The following is a 19,612-nucleotide window of genomic DNA, read 5'->3' on the forward strand; positions in this document are numbered from 1 at the left end:
CACATCAAAAGAATTTGAAGATTTTTTAGTCGAAAACGAAGTTAAACACATAAAAATCGCTACAGGATCTCCGCAAGCCAACGGACAAGTAGAAAGGGTGAATAGAAGTTTGGGTCCAATGATCGCTAAGCTGACTGAGCCGGACAAAGGATTGTATTGGGACACAATCTTAGAAACAGTTGAATATGCACTTAACAACACGTTACAAAGGTCAATCAGTCAGCATCCAAGTAAAGTTTTGTTCGGAGTTGCACAAAGAGGAAAGGTTTTAGATACATTGAAAATTAGCCTAGATGAATTAAATAAAATAAGCATAGATAGAAACTTGGATAGAACAAGACAGGAGGCGGGTAAAAGTATAGAAAAAGTACAAACGTATAATAAGTTAAAAGTAGACTCTAAAAGAAAAGATCCCGTTAAGTATAAGGCAGACGATTTGGTGATGGTTAGGAATTTCGACTCTTATATAGGAGTGTCTAAAAAACTTATTCCCAAGTTCAAAGGTCCGTATAGAGTGACAAAAGTGCTGCGCAATGACAGATACGTTTTGGAGGATGTTGAGGGTTTTCAGCAAACCAGACTTCCTTATAAAGGAGTATGGGCCATAGGAAACATACGGCCATGGCTAAGTAATTCAAATAGCTAAGAGATCGGGAGCTCTCTGGTCAGGATGGCCGAGTTGTAGGCATCACCTAGTCATACTAACATAAGTCCCACAGTGGATCCTCACACTACCAAGTTATCTCAGTTATCTACATTTATAAGATCCACACACATACATGTAACCATTTAGAATAAGCTAGCAATAAGATACTCAATAAATCAGTTCTTGTGCGACAATTGAAAAGTAAAGACGTGTACCACAATGCTGTTGATGTTGGTAACCAACTGCTTACCGAAATCAGTTTACTTTTCTCACTTTTCAGAGTATATGGGGGAAAAAAAAGGAAACAATCAGAAAAGGGTTTCAACCCAGAGGCACGCACGAATTGACCTAGAGGTAGTATGAGGACAAGTCGATTAACAGTTTGATTGAGTTGCGGTATTTGCGGTTGATGTATTTAAAAGTCAATACACACACACACACACACACACACACACACACACACACACACAGACACACACAAAAACAGATATAGATACATTTGCAAATGCCTACAAATACACACAGCAAGCAGGAAGTGTGCTGAAAGAAAAATTCATGGTTGGAGTACCTTAAAAAAAGAAATGTAATTAAAATTCTAAGACAATTGGAAGAGAGGGCAAAGTTTAATTACAGGGAAATGACCTTCAAATCGTTGGAGACGCAACTGAAAATTTACAATGTCATAAATATTAAAGCGCGGACACAATAAGCTTTCAATCAGCAAAAAGTCGCAGTAACGAGTCCTTGGCAAGCTTTCAACTCTTTCCAACAAATGGCAAAAGCGCAACGCGGAGGACGAAATGGAAAAATTACTTTCCATTACAAAAAATATTTGCAAGAAGCAAATGGCGGCCATTGATAAATTAGCTGCCGGGCAGCGAGAAGAAAAGTATTTTCTTTTCACACAAACTTGTCCCCAGGACCAACCACACGATGAGGGTCAGGACACAAAGTCCGATGCAAAACGGTTCACTGATTTTTGCCGTCTCCTTGCTTCAATTCAATTGATTGAAATAATAAGCAATGAAACGAACAGACCGCCAGTCATTCGGGTAGCAAATTGATAAATGGAAATTTAAATAAAACTGTTTGTTGGTTTTTTTTTACCATTCGATTTACCCAACTTAAAAGTATGTCATATAGTAGTTCTTTTATTTTGTGTCATCCCATCTGAAGGGTCATCAATGACAGTAAATTGATAAATTAATGAGCAAATATTTGTTTGTTGGATTTCTCTTTTTTCGCTACGAAAGGGAGAAATTTCACGGTTTTGACATTTCAATTGAAAAATCTTCATTTTGAAAATGACAGCGTGAGATAGTCAGGAAGAGGGGAAATGGAATCGAAAGGGATTGGAAACTTATTCAGAAAAAAGTATGATTAATTATGGGTGCCATTTTGTAGGCAATCATTTAAAAATTTAATTGTTCGGATTTGACCCTAAAAACAATTTGGAGAAGTAATCAATTTTAATTTATAATTTTACTCAAAATCAAAAGCTAACCAAGGGTGAAGAAAGTATCTAAGTATGGTTAGTTTTTGCAGAACATGGCAAGATAAAATAATGAATGCAAAAAAGAACTGCTACTTAAATTTATAAGAAGGAACTATTGAATGTGAGGGAGTAATAAAGTAAGTAAGAAAACAATTAAACTATTTAATAATAGTTGTCTACGTCTAAAGGGTAAAGGTGGCCTTCAAATGTGAGCTAAGCACTCGTAATAATTGAATTTAAATCATTTGGACTTACAAGTTCGAATATTAACTACTGTTTTAAATTTTAACAAAGTTACTTTCACATAAATTTAACAATTTTCGTCTTAAATTTAAAGTCAAAGCGGTTTGCAGCTTCTGTGTTCTTTCACAATTTGGCATCACGAGACTCGCTCAACAACTTAGCATTACAGGCTTTAAGCCCCCCATTCAATTTTTCAGTTTTCGTTTTTAGCAGCCTCCCAGGATCTTCAGCTTGGTTGTGGTTTTTAGGTGGGCTGCCATCCCATACGTGGCTAGTTGCGGCTTCGCTCAAAAATCTCATGCATTGCACGTTCTGTAACTAATCGCTCAAGTCTTTTATGGCCAGGCTATGGAGCGTTTCCGTGACCATGTCTATCATCCTCAACTCAAATTCATCCGCCAGCCTTTACCCCTTTGTTACACTCCCTCGTTATGACCGGGGCATAATCACGCGTCGCTTGGCACTTTGCTCAATCCGGACAGCTTACTGAAAGATTGCCTACCGCTCTCTCACACAGCTAGCAAATTGATAAAAATGTTGGTCCTGTTGGTCGTGTCTGGCTACGCCCGGGACATGTGTATGGCTTCTAAATGGCAAAATTGGGGGGAAGAAATGCGGCAAAAAGTTCGTAAATATTTGTGCGAATGGCTTAAATATTTAACTTTAGCTTATTTAAACAATTTAATTGGCATTGAAAAATGACTCATTCAATTACCCTTTCAATGAGAACATCAAGAATGGAGTGGAAAAAAAACTATTTGCACTGATTTATTTTAATGCACTTTATATGTGAAAAAGTATTAAAATATTTATTTAAATGGTTTTAAATGGCACTTCAGCTGACAGGTGGGAAGCACATTACAGTGAATTTTTATTTCACAGCAAAAAAAAAAAAACGAATAAAAATTTAACATTATTTTTACCAATTAATTGAAAGTGCATCGAGGACAACCCAGTAAGCAATTTTCGATATTTACTTAACCGAATGAAGGTTCTGCATTAACGATTCCCAAAAGATTAAAGGACATCGCTAAACTAAAGATACAATCTAGTTTGTGACAAAGCCTAGAAAAGTGGCTTAAACATATAAAAAACTTTAAATCGGTTGACCACAATGTCACAATATGTATCTGAACAATACTCAAAGTTTATTATAAAGTAATACATATATTACAACACTTGCCTGGATCTAAGGATCTAATGATAATTGAGGACGTAAAACTTATAGAAACAAATGGGTTCCGAATATAATGTTGGACTTGTTCCTTTACAAAACATTTTGGTTGTTGCAACTTAATTTCCTATTTAGCTTCAAAGTGTTAACATTAAAATTTCAATTTTACTTAATTTCTATGGAGTTATTTGGTTGAGATGTTTCTCTCAAAAGCACTTGAGACTGTCTGGGCAAAGTTAAAGTTGAAATCATTCATTCTATGGCCAAAAGATGTTTTTCCATTTAAATTTATCATTTTTTAATGAGTCTCTTAATTACAGAATGAGCCAGGGCAAACATTACACAACACAACGCTAATTGTTTCCGCTTGTTCATTTTGGCCAAAGACGTCGACAACGGCGACTCAAAGTTAGACTGAAATGGTCCTTAATGTTGTTTTGTACCTAAAAAGGAGGCAGTCTTCTCTCTCTCTCTCTCTCTCTTTCTCTCTTTCTTGGTATATCACATTGAAAGAAAGGTAGGCCAGAAATTACATCATTGTCTTGTATTTCCCTTTCTCGGTCTGTCTCTATGTGGTTGTCGTGGATAAAGGCAACGTCTCCTATTTTTTTTCTCAACATGCCATTCTAACATGGATACTTCACTCAAGCACACGTGCACATATACACATACATACTTACATACTTCGCATCATACACTCTCAGTCTCTTCATTAGATTCATTTAATTCAACTTATTTTCCTCTGACACTCAGTCAGACATTAAATCACACACTTTAAGTTGATTTCTACTTATTTGGCAGACAATTGAAATCAAAGAGACAGAGATAGAAACCGACAGTAAGAGAAATAGACAGAAACGACTCTTAATTCAATGGGCAAAATTTAATTGATGTCAATTGTTGTAGATGGATGAAGAAGCAATGCTTTAAGGGCAATTGAAAGTTGTGTGAATATGATTGACACTAACAACTATTAACTGATTGGGTGAAGAAAATTTAATTATTTATTAATATGTAGTTAAGAGAACTCTATAAACTATGCATATTCATTTCATCATTATTAAAAATTAAAGAGATAACAAACTCTCGAAAAGCATAAACTGATTTATTGAAATCGTTTGATGGGTAGATAGTTTCAGATTCTTCAAGTTATTCAAGTTATCTAATGGCGATCATTAGATATTGAATTAAAGTGGTACAAAATAAAATATTTGTAAAATTCTTTAAGAGTTTCGATTATTTTAAAATACAAACCACTGAGTAAATATTTCATAATCTATTGTACTGTAAATTTTTAAATTTCTACTCAATACATTAAACAATTATGATTGAATTTTGAAAGCAACGTTTCCTGATCGAAATTGAAAGATACACTGAAATATTTTTTTGTACATGGCTTATCAAATGTTAACCTAATATTAGGAGCATTACGAGGGTCCTGTGATTTCCATTAAAGGTTCTTTTTTCCAAATTCTGATACATACATGATTCTACGTATATATAAGAAATATTTCTTATTCAAAATTGTTTCTGAGTGTAATAATTTTTGTACGAAATTTTTGTAATTGGTTAAAAACATGTTGTTAACACAGGCTTTTTGTGCACTTGTAGTATTTTATTTGATTTATTTCCACACTCAGTAAATGTAAGAGGACGAACATTTTATAGAAATTACCAGGATAAACTTCTCCGCCCCCCACCTTCTTATATGGGTTCGTGTGTGTGTGTGTGCAATCAGCTGCAGATTTTGTCGCTTGCTTTTTTTTGTTTTGGGTCATTTGGTCAAATACGATTAGCTCTTGGGCCACACCCGCCACAAAAGCCGACACACGTATACACACACACGATTCTGTACGGAAGTGAAACGAGCCAGAAGAAGCAGATGACCAGTGGAGTACCAGAGGGAAGAAGGAGAGGTGGAGCTGCGATGAAACATTAAGCCGACATGGGCCAATTAAGTACGGCAAATGAGCAGCAATCTTTTGAGGCATTGATGCCTAAAACAGGCAACAGGCTTACACCTACAACCTGAAAAAAAAAAAATGCTCTTGAATGTAGCTCTTAAAGATGACGGGGGGAAAAAAAAAACACAACCAGAAATATAGCAAGAATCAAATGTAGTTTTACAGAAATCCCTTCACTTCCACTTAAATGTTTCATATTTCAAAGATATTAACTTTCAACTGACCGCCCGTCAAAAAGTAACAAAAAGCAGCAGAAAACGAAAATGAAAAGAAAATAACGTCATCGGCCAAAATGACCAAGAGGATGCGGTTTTCTTTGTCGCCTGTCAACCCGTTTTAGTATCAAGCTGTCCCCTTGCCTTACCTTAGTTTCAGTTACCTCAACTAACCTCACCTGTCCGCGTCTGGTCACGGTCACAATTCGCTTTTGTCTCTTCAGGTTTTTAAACTTTTGTGTTGGCTTTTGATTGCATTTTTAACGCTTCACGCCAGCTTGTTTTCACTTATCCACCACGAAAAAGATATCCAAGCCTTAAAGTGGAAACGTAAAAACCTTTAACTCATCCATACCCAGCCAACAACTAATGCAAATGTATTAAAAATCAAATTTCTATTAATCACAAGCAAATTGTCTGAACTGTAGGTATATAACTTTTCACATTGAAAATCAGAGAATCTGCGAAATCAGCAAAAGAAAAATTCCAAATAAACGAGAATAATTTAACACTTTTTCACTGCCTGAAAACACGTGCAATAGCCATAAATTACGGACAACTTGCAGAAAAAATTCAAATAGAGAATAGACAAGTCTCTTTAACAGTTGCAAAGATTCTATACTCTGTTATTTTCGCAGACTAGACTATCGCAGACTATCGGACTAGAACGAGAAATTTGATTCGAGTAAGAACTAAACAAATGTGTTTCCCCATTAAGAATTTTTAGATAAAATTGTTTCAGTTTTAAGCCCTAGGTATACTTATCTATACCAAGAATTTACAGAGTATTACAGAAACGTCCATTTTATATGATGAATTGCGATCGTTTTATTACTTTACACAAAAAGATTTTTTTGAATAAAAGGAAAGAAAGAATTTGCAATTGGTAGGAATTGTGATAGTTTTAAAAGTTCTGACCTTAAAAAAATACGAACTGAGTATTTGCAAAATGATTAAAATAAATTTGTGATTGGGTACCAAGAAGTGTATAACGTAGCTGAGCAACATCAGAAATTTTAGGATATTTTTTTAAATTTTGCGGTAAAATAATAAAAATACAAATATATTGTAATATAATTTCTCAAGCGTAAATCTAATTTATCAATTTGTGGGTGAACAACAAAATAAAAAAACAAAACCGAGAAACAAAAACTGCCAAATCAAATCAGAAAAAAAATAAAAAAATATATAAACAAAAATCAGAAAAGCATTTGCCGCATTTTGTGTGGGTGTACGTGGCGTATGTGTGACCTGTGGCTCCCTTCACTCCCACTCTGAATTACTTTCTCCTCACTTTTGCTCTATATAAAACGTGCCCCGTTTTTCGGGGCCTTTCCAGTAATTGGCAATAAATGTGTTCATGAATTTTAATGTCGGTCAGCAGTGGCAGCATCCATTCCCCCTACCTCTCCCACAGACTCTTCTACTGAACGCACTTAGAAGCCCCCTTGAGGCATAACTCATAATATTATTCTCGCAGATGTTTCCAGTTCAGGCTTAGCCTTTGCCTTTTTCTTTTCGCTTTCTGATTTACGTAATTTGATTTAGCTCCGTTGGCAAATATTAAGATTTATTTGATTTTGAATTGTTCATTGTTTTTCGTTTTTTTTTCTCTCCGTTTTCGTTTTGTTTTGTTTTGTTTTAGTTGAAGCATTAAATTTAATACAATTTGAGTTACTCAAATGACCAGCAAAATTAGAAGCAACACAATTGCTGTAAGTTGTAATTTGAGATGCAGCAGAACCAACAGTTAAAACCAAAGAGAAAGGAAGAAAACTGAGAACCAGGAACTAGAGATGAATAAGAAACACTGCCAAGGGAGAAATTGAAGCGATGAACGGAAATGTGATAGTCATAAGCAAAAGGTGTTTGGTTTTGAAACTAAAATTTCTCTTTAAAACACAACTAACAAACTAAACAAAAGTTATTGAGGACATACACTGATATTTTAACTTTTAAAGGTTAAAACAATTATTTTTTTAAAAGTTTCGTTTATAATTAATAATCATAAGCACTGTTCTGCCTAGAAAGGCAACGTGTTACTTTTAGAAGTGCTCCGATTTGGAAATCCCATTCTCAATGTCATATTTTGCATTTATTACTTGCCTACGGATTATTTATTACTCATTTTGTTTGTGTCTTCACGATGCCATCTTTAAGTGAAGAGACCACCTTCAGTGGCCTAGTTGAAGCGAATTGAACCACTTCCGTTTGCTGAGTTTCATTCATGCCTGATATGAGTTTTACCCCATGAACTCTTCGTTTGATTTATCATATTCAATTACAAAAGTAGCGAACGTATTAAATGCCACATCCGATGGCTTGTGCGTTTGCTTTGACTTTTTGTCCCAAGTGGCGTATGAGTAATTTAGTTCTGGGTAGATGATTTAACCCACTCTCAGTTTGGTTTTTCTCCTCCTCTTCCTCAGTCCTTGTCCTTGTGTCTTTTGTGTGTTTAAATAGGCAAAAAGAAGGAAGTCAAAGAAGTAGAAGAATGTATATGTTGAAAGCTGATATCAACAACTACTTTTAGTCCAAGTGGTTTTTTCTGTTTTTGTTGTTTCCTTTTTGTAGCATTCCTCCTGTCTTTACTCACGCTCACATTTAGATACACACACACATACACATTGTATATACACACCCACAACTTTTGCCCATTTTCGCGTGCGCCATATGCATGCCCGAATCGAGGAGGCAAACAAAGTTTTTCGTATTGCCAACAAATTCAGAAAATGGCAAGAAACCGTCAGCTGGTCTGGTCTGGTCTAGTTGGGAGGAAGATATTCCTTTTTGCCGTTGCGGTGAGTGGAATCCACGTTTCGCTAGCTGCTTGCCCCATACCGAAATCTGCCACAATCTTTGTCTTGGCTTTGACAGATGCTGATTTTTAGGTTATCATCCATCCGCAAATTTACTTAACTTGGTGAGGAAAAGTTTCCGTTTTTGTGTATATTTAATTTCAGATTTAAAATTTTCACACAAAAATGGCCAAATTTATTGTGAAATTTTGCTACAAATTTTAATTACAATCGTTAAAGTTGAATTTTTAATAACTCACTTGCCTTTAATTCTTTGGATTTGCAATAGGGTGCTTTTTAATTCACATCTCATGATATAACTTCAGGATTATTCAGAGCTGCTCTGAAGCATTTCGCAGAACATATCTCTGACGGATTGTGCATAAATGATGTCTGGAAAACAATGTTTAAGTGCTCCTTAGATAAGGTAGTTGAACCGCTTTATGTTGGCTCACCCTGTCTCCATTTCCAGATGCATTCTTTTCATGGTAGTTTTCTTTCGAATATTTTTTGCTCCCTCAGCGATGAGATTTTATAGTGAATAATGTAGCCAAGTTAAATTGTGTGTGAGAGTTAAGAATATGGCAATATTGCATGAATATGAACACGAGCATACTATGAATATAGTTCTTATATATACACATACATATGTATATTTTTTTTTTTTTTGGTTGGTAGAAGTAATTTTTCACTTTTACCGCAACAACTTTGCAGAAATATTACTCAACTGGTGCGCCCAAAGGCAATATCCTGACAACAAATCCGGCAAGGACACAATGCATAAGGTGACAGGCTTTATGACGCGCGCTCTCTCTCTCTCTCTCTCTCTCTCTCTCTGTGACACACTCTTTCTTTCTTTCTGTCTGTCCTTTTTTATGCACTTTGCCAAAAAATATATATATGAAGATATGCTGCACATAAATCCTTGCGGCTTTCCCATGTTTTTCCTGAGAACCAAAGAAATTTTTGTATTTTGCTTTCAAGCAAATTGAATCCTTGATATAATCCCTCTTACATTAAAGTAAGATTCGGTTAGTTGATTTTTAATTCTTGCTCCTGTAACCTCTTTTTCTCTACTTCTCCTTTTTTTTTTGCTATTTGGTTTGTTATTCAACCACATAGTGCTGCGGCTAATTTATGCAGACGAAGACCACAAGAGACCTATGTATGTATGTGTGTGTGTGTACATGAACATACACACTAAAAGAACGGCCACAGTTTATCGCGGCGCTAGTGGCCAGTGGCAAATGGCGACCACAAATCACCCAGGGTCAACATGGCGCAACATACGCAACAAACAATACACACACACACACACACAGACACACAACAATACACAGTACACATAAACAAAATAGTGGAAAACTCAACTAAACTATGTCGGAAAAAACCACTGAACTTTACTGTGAAAACTAAACTCAAAACAAAATGACCAAAAGAGCAACAACCAAAAGTAACAAGTGAAACAATGTCAGCATGTGACACCACGTTGATTTCAATTTGAATGGCTGTTCACTTACTAAACTGTGGCACTGTGTTTTTGAATGCGTGTGTGTGTGTGTTTATATATGTGTGTGAGGCTTGCTAAATAGATTATCTTGTAGCTTAGCTTTCTTAGCTTTGGCTAACATTTTTAATTTAATCGATTTAAATTATATAACATTTTGGTTTTACTTTATACACACCAATATCCGCTATTCATGATTGGTAACTCTAGGAAATAAATGAATTGTTTTTTATGTTACTTCAATAAAAGCAAAGGGAATCACTGAAATCATCCTTTGACATGAAAAACTGTTCTGACTCTGATTTAGGTCTCACTGAATTTTAAAGAGGGCTACTAATTACAAACACCTCACTCTCGGTAGTCACCTTAATGGCACCTTGTGTTTTGTTTCTCTTCCGAAAATATCCTATATGTTATTCTGAAAATAAACTATAATACTGTTTTTTTCGAAATCAAGCTTTGACCTTCATAGATAGACTAAAGACTGAAGAGTGGCTTAAAAGTCAATAATAACTCTATTAACTCACTATTTACTTTCTTTGAATTTAAATATACAGTGTCTGAGAATGGATTGAATGGACAATTTGTAATTCGTATTTAAGCCAAAGGACACATAGACTAAAAGACCATAGAAACCTAAGTTCTCTTATTGAATAATTTATTGGAATAAAAAATATTAATTATGATTTGCTAATGGCAATAAATACAGTTGAACTTATCAAACACAAACATTTAAATTAAAACATTAACAAAAATTAAACTAGCTACTTTTGTCTTTTTCTTTATCAAATCTTACTAATTTTTATTAATGCCAATTTTAAGATTACGCACAAAAAGAATCTAAAACGAGAAAACTAATTGCAACTTGTCCTTGAGTTGTCGACGTCTGTTCCTACTCACTTTGCTCACCTTGTTTAATTTCCTTCTGTCTCTTGCAGATGCTTTTCAAGTGGCTGCTGTTCAGCCTGTGTATAATGCCGGCAATGTTCAGCAATACAAGAAGGAAATGCCCCATGGAATGCCAGTGTGGCATGGATGATTTGGATCGTTATCAGGCCATTTGCACCAAAGGTAAGTGGCATAATAAATGCAAAAGGCAAACCGCGCATACGCCCATTCGCCCATACGCCCATTATCAATGCAAAGGTAAAAGCGCGGAAAAATTTGCGGCAAATTATGCAGAAAAACGTGAAAAGCGCCATAGAGAGCGCTAGTCTCTAAAGTCGAAAGCAGTCGAGTGGTAGCAGCAGTAATAGTAGTGCGCGTATCATAATGATAGCATCATTCAAAGCGTTTTATTCAAGTTGTAATAGTTCGATTTGTAAATGCTCAGCACACACGCAATGCTTTTGCTTCTGTTTAGATTTCCCCCCATTTATTTCGTTTAAATGTCTGACAATTTCAATTTGTACAACTGTCATTTGCCGTTGTGAGACTGCCGAAGGTCTCTGTGGCAGAAGTATCTATAAAACGAGTTTTGCAATCCAAAAACGAACAAACGAAAAAAAAAAAACCCCAAAAAATTCGTATTTGTTCTGCTCATCTTCAGTTGCTCCTCTCCATTTCTTTATATGTAAGTATTATCTTTTTTCCTCTACTTGCTTAGCAAAAAAATCTATAATTTCAATTTAACGCTTGTTTGGTTAGCACAGACACACACACACACACACACACTTACACTCCCACACACACACATGTTCAGTAATACCCCGAATGACTTTGAATGTGTTTGGTTTTTGTCGTTTTAATTTCGGGCCTGAATAGAAAGAACTGTCAATGGCAATAAGATTTAAGAAATTTAATTAGAATGAAATGTATGTACATACATATGTATATATATATAAATCCAAATGTCATAGAGAAAAACTATTAAAATTCATGAAGAACGTAATGTTTATATATTGAAAGAGTAAATGTTTGAACTGGCAATAAAATAAAACCAAATGCATTCGCAAATTCACTTTAACTGAATGAAAAGCAAATGTGTAGTATTATTTTAATGTTTTAGCAAAGTTTATTTTACTTTTTTTGCATGAGGGAAAACTTGGACATTTATTTCAGATTTCTCCATCTTTATTTCACACTTGGAAAATTTGTGTTTTCTAAACAAAAATTTACTTCAATTTAGGCTAACATTATCGACCTCTTCTGATTCTATTAAAAAAGAGAAAGTTGTCATTTAGTTGACATCTAAAGCGATAATTCAATAAATTTTTTTTTAAAACTCTTTCTGTTTTTTCTGACAATAAGACGCTGATCAGCCCAAGTAGTTTCTTGAATTCCATTCTAATTTACTTATGAAACAAATTATTTCTGGAAAATTAACCATAGAATAGAAATCTTCCCCATGCGACATGTAATAAGGCAACTAATGAGCAAACCTTTAACATTTTTCGTGAATAACCCCATAAGGATAATCGTGGCATAAAAAAAAGAAAAATCTATTGCAATCAGTGTTAATGTTTTGCATTTTTTATGAATAAAATTCCCGCAGCGTGTTCAGTCAACATAAAACAGCGCCAAACAACGGAATTGTATAATAATGCAAAGCATTATAATGCAACTACACACCAACTTTCATACACACACACACACACACCTACACAGAGAGTCATAGGAACACGACCCTGAACATTCATTTATGTATGTATAAGCGGTACTGCGGTTTGTGTGTTTGTGTGGGTGCAGGGCCAAGCGAGTATACGAAAAACACAATAGAAAAGTCGTTGGACTACAACGAGTGCTAAAAATTCTATAGCATACAAATGGGGGCCAGCGTGAAGCGTGAAGAGCGAGTCGTTAACGGTAACTGGAAGAACTGGGAGAACTCATTGCATTTATTTTATACAATTCTTCTTTTTCTTTTTTTTTTTTTTTTTTTTTGTTTACACATCTTCTCCTCGTTCTGCATCCCGTTAGACCACTCAAACTGGCACCGTGTGACTATGCTCGACATTGTTTGCATACAAAAAAGGATAGAATAGATAGAATGAACGAAAGTACATGAATTGAGGCCACAAGTTTTTGTCTGCAATTAATGATCAGGCCAGGCTACGTGAATTTTTGTACAATAAAATTAGTTTAAGTACCTACCTAACCACTTGATAAAGATTTTGCTAAAAAATTTCATTTCATTTTGCAGGCGGCCTAAACTCTCTACCCTCACGCAACGACCTGGACATCAATGTGGAGGTTATCATAATACGTGGACCAAAGAATTCAATTACCATCGGACCGGCAATGCGACAGTTTATGAAATTAAAGGTTCTACGCATAACCGATTCCAATCTGCCAGCAATCGGCTCTGAATCGTTTTGGGGCTTAAAATATCTGCGCATATTAGGTGAGTTTATGACTTGTGACGCCTACTTCAAGAAAAGTGCGTTGGACCATCCTGACTGATATGCAAATCAATTGCGAATGATTGTCAATAAAAATGCGGTTGCTTGCTATAAAAAAAGAGCCAAAGGGGTATAAAAAGAATTTTGTACGAGTTTAACCCATGATAGCAGACAAGGAGTTCAGTTTAATTACCCAATATTCTGTTTGACTCTTTATATCTTTTGTTAATACGCATTTCGTGAAAGAGCATTCCGCTTGTCTACTTGCCATCAGTTTCTGTGTGTGTTTGGGTGTGTGTGTGTGTGTGCGTGTTTGTTTTCTGAATTGGTCTTGTCAATAAAATTGAAATTGATGCGTCAAACCAAAAATAAAATAAGATTGCCGAAATGGTACAAAGGCAATGCTGCTGGATGGACCATTGAATTGGAATTGCTTGGCGGGGTGAAATTTGTGGTAGGAGGCCTTTGAACTTGTTTATTTGTATGCCCTGCTGTTTACAGTTCTGGGCCAAAAATCATCCACCAAACCAACTCTGCATGCCTCCAACCGCCAACCAAAAAAAGGCAAATTTATTTGCTTCTACCAAAAGTCAGAAAAGTTATATTGCAGTTGAACATTTTTCCTTCTTTTTTTATTGTTGTTCTATTTAAATTTAATTTTGATGAATTTTCGTACACAGACATACGTACGTACATGGCAGAAAGGGCAAACAAAGTAGACCTATTTACTGTAATGGGAGTGTTAGTTTCTGTTAAAGTATTGAGCCTTAAATTGAACATCAGCTGCTTGGAATGTGCTTGCAGAAACTGGTTTGATATAAAAAGATAATAAAAATCTGAGCCCAACAGGTGAAAATTGAGAAAATGTCCTTCAGTCACTTGATAGTAGCGACTGCCCACTGAAGTATGCAACACAAAGTTTGCAATCTTTACTAACCTTCGAAGCAAATATTCTTTATATAAGTTATTTAATTTGGATATTTAATTATTGTTCTCTTTATTAGCGGCTAACTTGCCGACTCGAAATATATTTAGAAACTAAACTTATAATATCTTATAAAGACCCAAAGAAGCCCACAGCCAACCAAGAATTGCTGAATCAGCGCCTCGTGCCTCGCTGGTGGCCGCGGTCAATGCGCCTCAGCTGGAGGATCATATTTCGGACGACCGTGAGACCGACTAAATAGCTGACACAGCTACTGTGACTATGTTGCAATTGCTTCCGCTCACTATTTTGCTTGGCTCGTCATAACTCCTCCCTCAGCTAAGTGATGGACGTCCTCGGACTTCTTCAAAGCGGTCTTAAGGTTTGTAATCAGCTGGGCTTGATGTTTTAATTTCCAACGGCGACGAACCTCGTAGATGATGAAGATTGCCACCGCACTTATGGCCAAAGTAGCACCACTACTGATGATGGAACCAGATACCAGGTTGGAGCGAAGTTGACCTATGTTTTGTAGGTTGGTCAAGCTTAGCTCATGTAGAAGTGGCAGACTTAGTTTCTCCCGATGGCTTGTTATGTTGATTTGGGAGATAGCTGCAACCATTGGTTTCTTCTTCAATGCCCCATAGTTGTTAATGAACAGGGTGCCGTTAATGGTTACCTCATCATCGAATGTTGCTAGGTATGTGCCAGCAACCACTTGTGTTTGATTGACCCTGTTGGTGATGGTTGCGGTGACATCATTGATGATTATTATTCCATCATCTACCACTGTCAGTGGATCCAGATGACTGGAACGAGTGCCGCATCTCGCCGGTGTCCCAGATATGAGGTTCTGCGCGCAATTTGGTGTTGGTGATCTTCTGCAGAATGTTGTGCTCACCGCCACATCACACCCAGTAACCGCATACGACTCTGTACCACAGTCCGCAACTATGCTACCCTTTTCAAAATCTAAAACTATATTTTTTCTTTGAACGGGATAAACATTAATTTTCTTACATGCTAATTTTGGATTAGGATATTTAATTAGAAAGTGTAGGATTTCGTTATTTTGGAAAGCCTTAATGCTAGCCACCTCTAGGATATCAGTTACACTAATGTTAGTGAGATGTTTGTTTTTGATTTCCTCAATATCAAGGTCATTAAGAATTACGGGGCTGATTAAATTTGCTTTAGCAAGTGTAATAGTTAATATCAAATTTTGAAGGTCTGAAATTACCATTCTATTTTTTGCCAGGACAGTTTCAAATAAGTGTTCAATATTTAATTCATCAATTTTGCTTATTTCGTTTAAAGAGTTAGTGAGCTTATTTAATCTATCTTGGAGTTTGCTATTTATTTCAATCTGTCTATTTCCTTGTTCGCTTAACTGATTTTGTCTAAATTTTACTTGTTCCCAATCATCAAAATCGGGTGTACCTGCAACTACTTTAAGAGCAGTGCCTAATATGTTTAGGCTCCTAGCATACCTATGATGAACTCTTAATGTCCCTATTAGTGTACTAATTCTATCGATATCTGCTAGTATTACTTTCCTCACATGTTCTTGTTTGAACGACTCCACCAACACTCTCGTTTCTTCGGCGTAGGTTTGGTATGACGTCACGTTTGTTGTATGTCCAAGGTACGCGTAGTCATCCCAGATAGTTACATCTCCGTCCATTACAGGTATGTAATTGGACATCGAGTAATCCGTCAATTTCACCGAAGCCACCAATAAAGCCGTTAGTATCGGCAACAAAAGTTTAATCCTAAATGAAATATTAAAAATTAGAAAATAATGAAAAATATTTTATCGAAGGTTGTCCTTATGGACCACCCTCCCTTTTATGAGAACAGACGTTCCCAGGTCTGCCTCAACCGTACCCTCTGTATAGAGTGGGGTCAGTTTGTTACCTAATCGTTTGTTAGATTTCACCCATACCTTGTCTCCTACTCGATATCTTTTTTCAGCCCTTTTTTTATTCCCCTGTTCCAATTGTTTGATCTGCGTCTTTTCGAGTTTTTTTCGAATAGTCGCCTCCATTTCTGCGGTTGATGTATGGACTATTTCTATCGGTTGCTTGTTTGTCACCGAATGGATGGTTCTGTTATATTCTATTGTTGCCATCAGTATAACATCAACTGTCTCGTTGGTTTGAGAACTAAGTTTTTTGCATCTTGCGATCTCCGTCAGGGTGCTATGGAATCTCTCCACCTGCCCATTCGAAGTGCTATGCAATGGAGGTGCATTTGCAATATGAATATCAAAATTATTTGACAACAATGATTTTATTGTCTCAGAATTTAGTGACCGTTCGTTGTCACAATAAATAGTTTTAATTTTCGGAAAGAGGTTAATTAGCTGGAGTAATGGAGCTTTTATGTCGACAATAGCTCGGGAAGCAATGGGCTGTACTACAGCGAACTTGGAAAATTTGTCAAGACATGTAAGAAAGAGCTTCTTGTCTGTTGAAAAGACGTCGACATGTAGAATTTCTCCTGCAAAAGAAGGAATGGGTGTGACACCTAATATGTGTTTCTTAGGGTGTCTGTCATATTTTGCAACTGAACAAATTTTGCAATTTGCAGCAATCTCTGTTGCTAGCCTGTTCATATTTGGAAAAAAATAATCGCGAAGTACTTGCTTAACATTTTCCTGAGCTGCTCGATGAGCTCTGTTATGCTCAGTGGTTAATATTTCCCTTTGCTCCGTTCGGTCAGGAATATCGCTGACTAGGTACTTCGAATACCTAAAAGTTGTAGTTGGGAACATTTCTACGAGACTATGCTGAATGAAGGCAAGCACTGGAAGTTCGCAGTGAATTGCATTGACTACATCCGCATTTACCACATCTTGCAACGTTTGCATTAATGTGCTCCTATCAGACACTTGAATAACATGTCTTGTTTTTGTCTGAAAAAGTAAGAATGTTCTTACCGAAGGGAAATCTGCTTCTTCAATGATAATTTGATTCCTAAAGCAATTGACCGGTTTGTCCGTTGAGTCAATGGTGTAGGTCAGTGATTCTTCGCTATGTATTGTAGCGATGTCCGATTCTTGAGACTGTAAAGCATTTATATTTTGCCTCGACAGCGCGTCGGCGACTTTATTTTCTTTCCCTGGCTTATAAATAAGCTTCGCGTTGTGATCATCTATAATAGATTTCCATCGTTTTATTTTTGCGTTTGTATTTCGATCGGACACTGCGAAGGTGAGGGGTTGATGATCGGTATAAATGTTTAAGTCCCTAACTCCGTAAATGTAATTTCGAAGTGTTTTCAAAGCCCAAACAATTGCCAAGAGTTCCCTTTCATTAGTCGCCAGGTCAGGTTCGTTGTCCCGCAATGTTCTCGAGATCATTGTTATGGGTCTTCCATCCTGCGACAATACTGCTCCCAGGCCGTGCCCCGAGGCATCTGTAGTTAGGTCAAATGGCTTTTTGTAATCCGGGTATCTTAACATGACATCTTCAGAGGCTAAGATATTTTTAAGTCTATCGAATGTTTGCAGCTGTGTAGCTGTAAGTTCGACTTTGACTTTTCTGGAGTGGTTGGTGCTAACCTTCCCATTGTCTCCTTTAAGAATTTCCGTAAGTGGTCTAGCAATTGCGGCATAGTTTTTTATAAAACACCTGTAATAGCTGGATAGGCCTAAAAATGACCTTAGCTCGTATAAAGATGTTGGTGGTTTAATAGACTGTATAGCCTGAACCTTTTCTAGTGAAGTTTTTATACCTCCCCTAGTAACCACAAACCCGAGGTATTCGACGCTTTTTTTGAAAAACTTCGATTTTTCCTGGGAAACTCTCATGCCCGCATCACCAAGACACTGAAGAATTATGTCAATGTGTTTAACATGATCTTCTTTTGTTTCGGAAAATATAATGACATCGTCCACGTAGACGTGACATATCTTACCGATGTGTTCTCGTAGAACATCATCAATGGCCCTCTGAAAAATACTTGGGGCGTTTTTTAGTCCAAATGGGAGTCGACAAAATTCGTACTTCCCACTGTTGACAGAGAAGGCGGTTTTCTCCCTATCCCCCTCTGCCAGCTCGATCTGGTGGAATCCCGACTTTAGGTCCAAAGTCGAGAAATACTGTGATTTTCCCATGTTCGACAGTATTGTCGTAATAGAGGGAATCGGATATTTGTCCGACACAGTTACCTGGTTTAGTTTTCGAAAATCAATGACCATTCTTTTCTTTTTATGGCCGAGTTCATCAACGCCTTTTTTATCTACAACCCAAATGGGATTATTATATGGCGATTTCGATGGTCGTATAATTTTATCTTTTAGAAGTTGCTTTATTTCCGTGTTAACGAAATCAGATACCCCCAATGGGTATGGGTATGGTCTTGAGAATACAGGTTCTCCCTGTGTTCGAATGGTTGCCACTGTGTTTATATTAAAAGGTAAAGCTATTTTGGGGTCCGCGAAGGAAGAAGCTCTTAGCTTAATCATTTTTTTAAATTTTTCTTTTATAGCAAGAGGAACATCTTCATCATTTATTTCAATGAAGTTTACGTCAGCACATTTGTGCAACATAATATCCTCAGAGCCCCCATTAAAAAAAAATTTTACTTTTCGTAAAATTGATAGTGGCGTTTACTTTTCTTAAAAGATCTAACCCTATAATAGCGTCAAAGTCAGCTAAAGTGGATAAAATGAAGAAAAAGATTTTTCTCCGAAGAGGCTGATTTTACATTTTTTGGTAACAGAAGAGGAGCCATGGATAGATTTAACTTGAAACGGACTCTGCACTGGGACTATGTGTTCTAATTCGGACAATGGTTTAATGTAATTTTTTGATGCCCCAGTGTCTACTAGAATTTTTATTGTTCTCCCGTGCAATTGTTTAATGATGTACGGGAGGAAGGATGCTGGCCTAAAAAATTACAGGCTTCAATGTCGGATTGCTCATCCTCGAAATGTGTTACAGCATCTTCTGCTTTTGATTCATAATCTTCGTCACCGTCTGGCACAACTTGATTATGATTCACATTTTGACGGCTTTGCGTCGAATTTGCGAAAGGCTTTCTTTGTTGATATGCAGTTGGCTGTTTAAAGCGCGATGTAGATGGATCAACATCCATTGGCTCAACAGGCTGAATTGGATTTCTGCCTTGAAACTTGGACTTTGAGCTATTATATTGTCTGGCACTTTGATTCCCTTTGCCATGGTAATTCTGTTTTTTAGTGAAATGTGGGTTTTTGTTATGACCCGAATTTGAGTTACCATCTTGATGGTACTGTGATTTTTTTGATTGTTCTTGGTTGTTAACCGAATTTTTGTT

General features: G+C 36.4%; 1 protein-coding gene across 1 annotated transcript in view; it reads left to right on the forward strand.

The window, feature by feature from the left end:
• rdo (reduced ocelli) overlaps positions 1 to 19,612 on the forward strand; it is an 81,018-nt gene that overhangs the window by 53,249 nt on the left and 8,157 nt on the right. Inside the window, exons 4-5 of the mRNA XM_068289042.1 lie at positions 10,981 to 11,113; positions 13,185 to 13,385. Of these exons, the coding sequence (XP_068145143.1) occupies positions 10,981 to 11,113; positions 13,185 to 13,385 (334 nt within the window). The remainder of the gene's footprint in view (positions 1 to 10,980; positions 11,114 to 13,184; positions 13,386 to 19,612) is intronic.

This window comes from Drosophila tropicalis, unplaced genomic scaffold (genome assembly GCF_018151085.1).
Source record: "Drosophila tropicalis isolate 14030-0801.00 unplaced genomic scaffold, ASM1815108v1 contig_1187, whole genome shotgun sequence".
NCBI lineage: Eukaryota > Metazoa > Arthropoda > Insecta > Diptera > Drosophilidae > Drosophila > Drosophila tropicalis.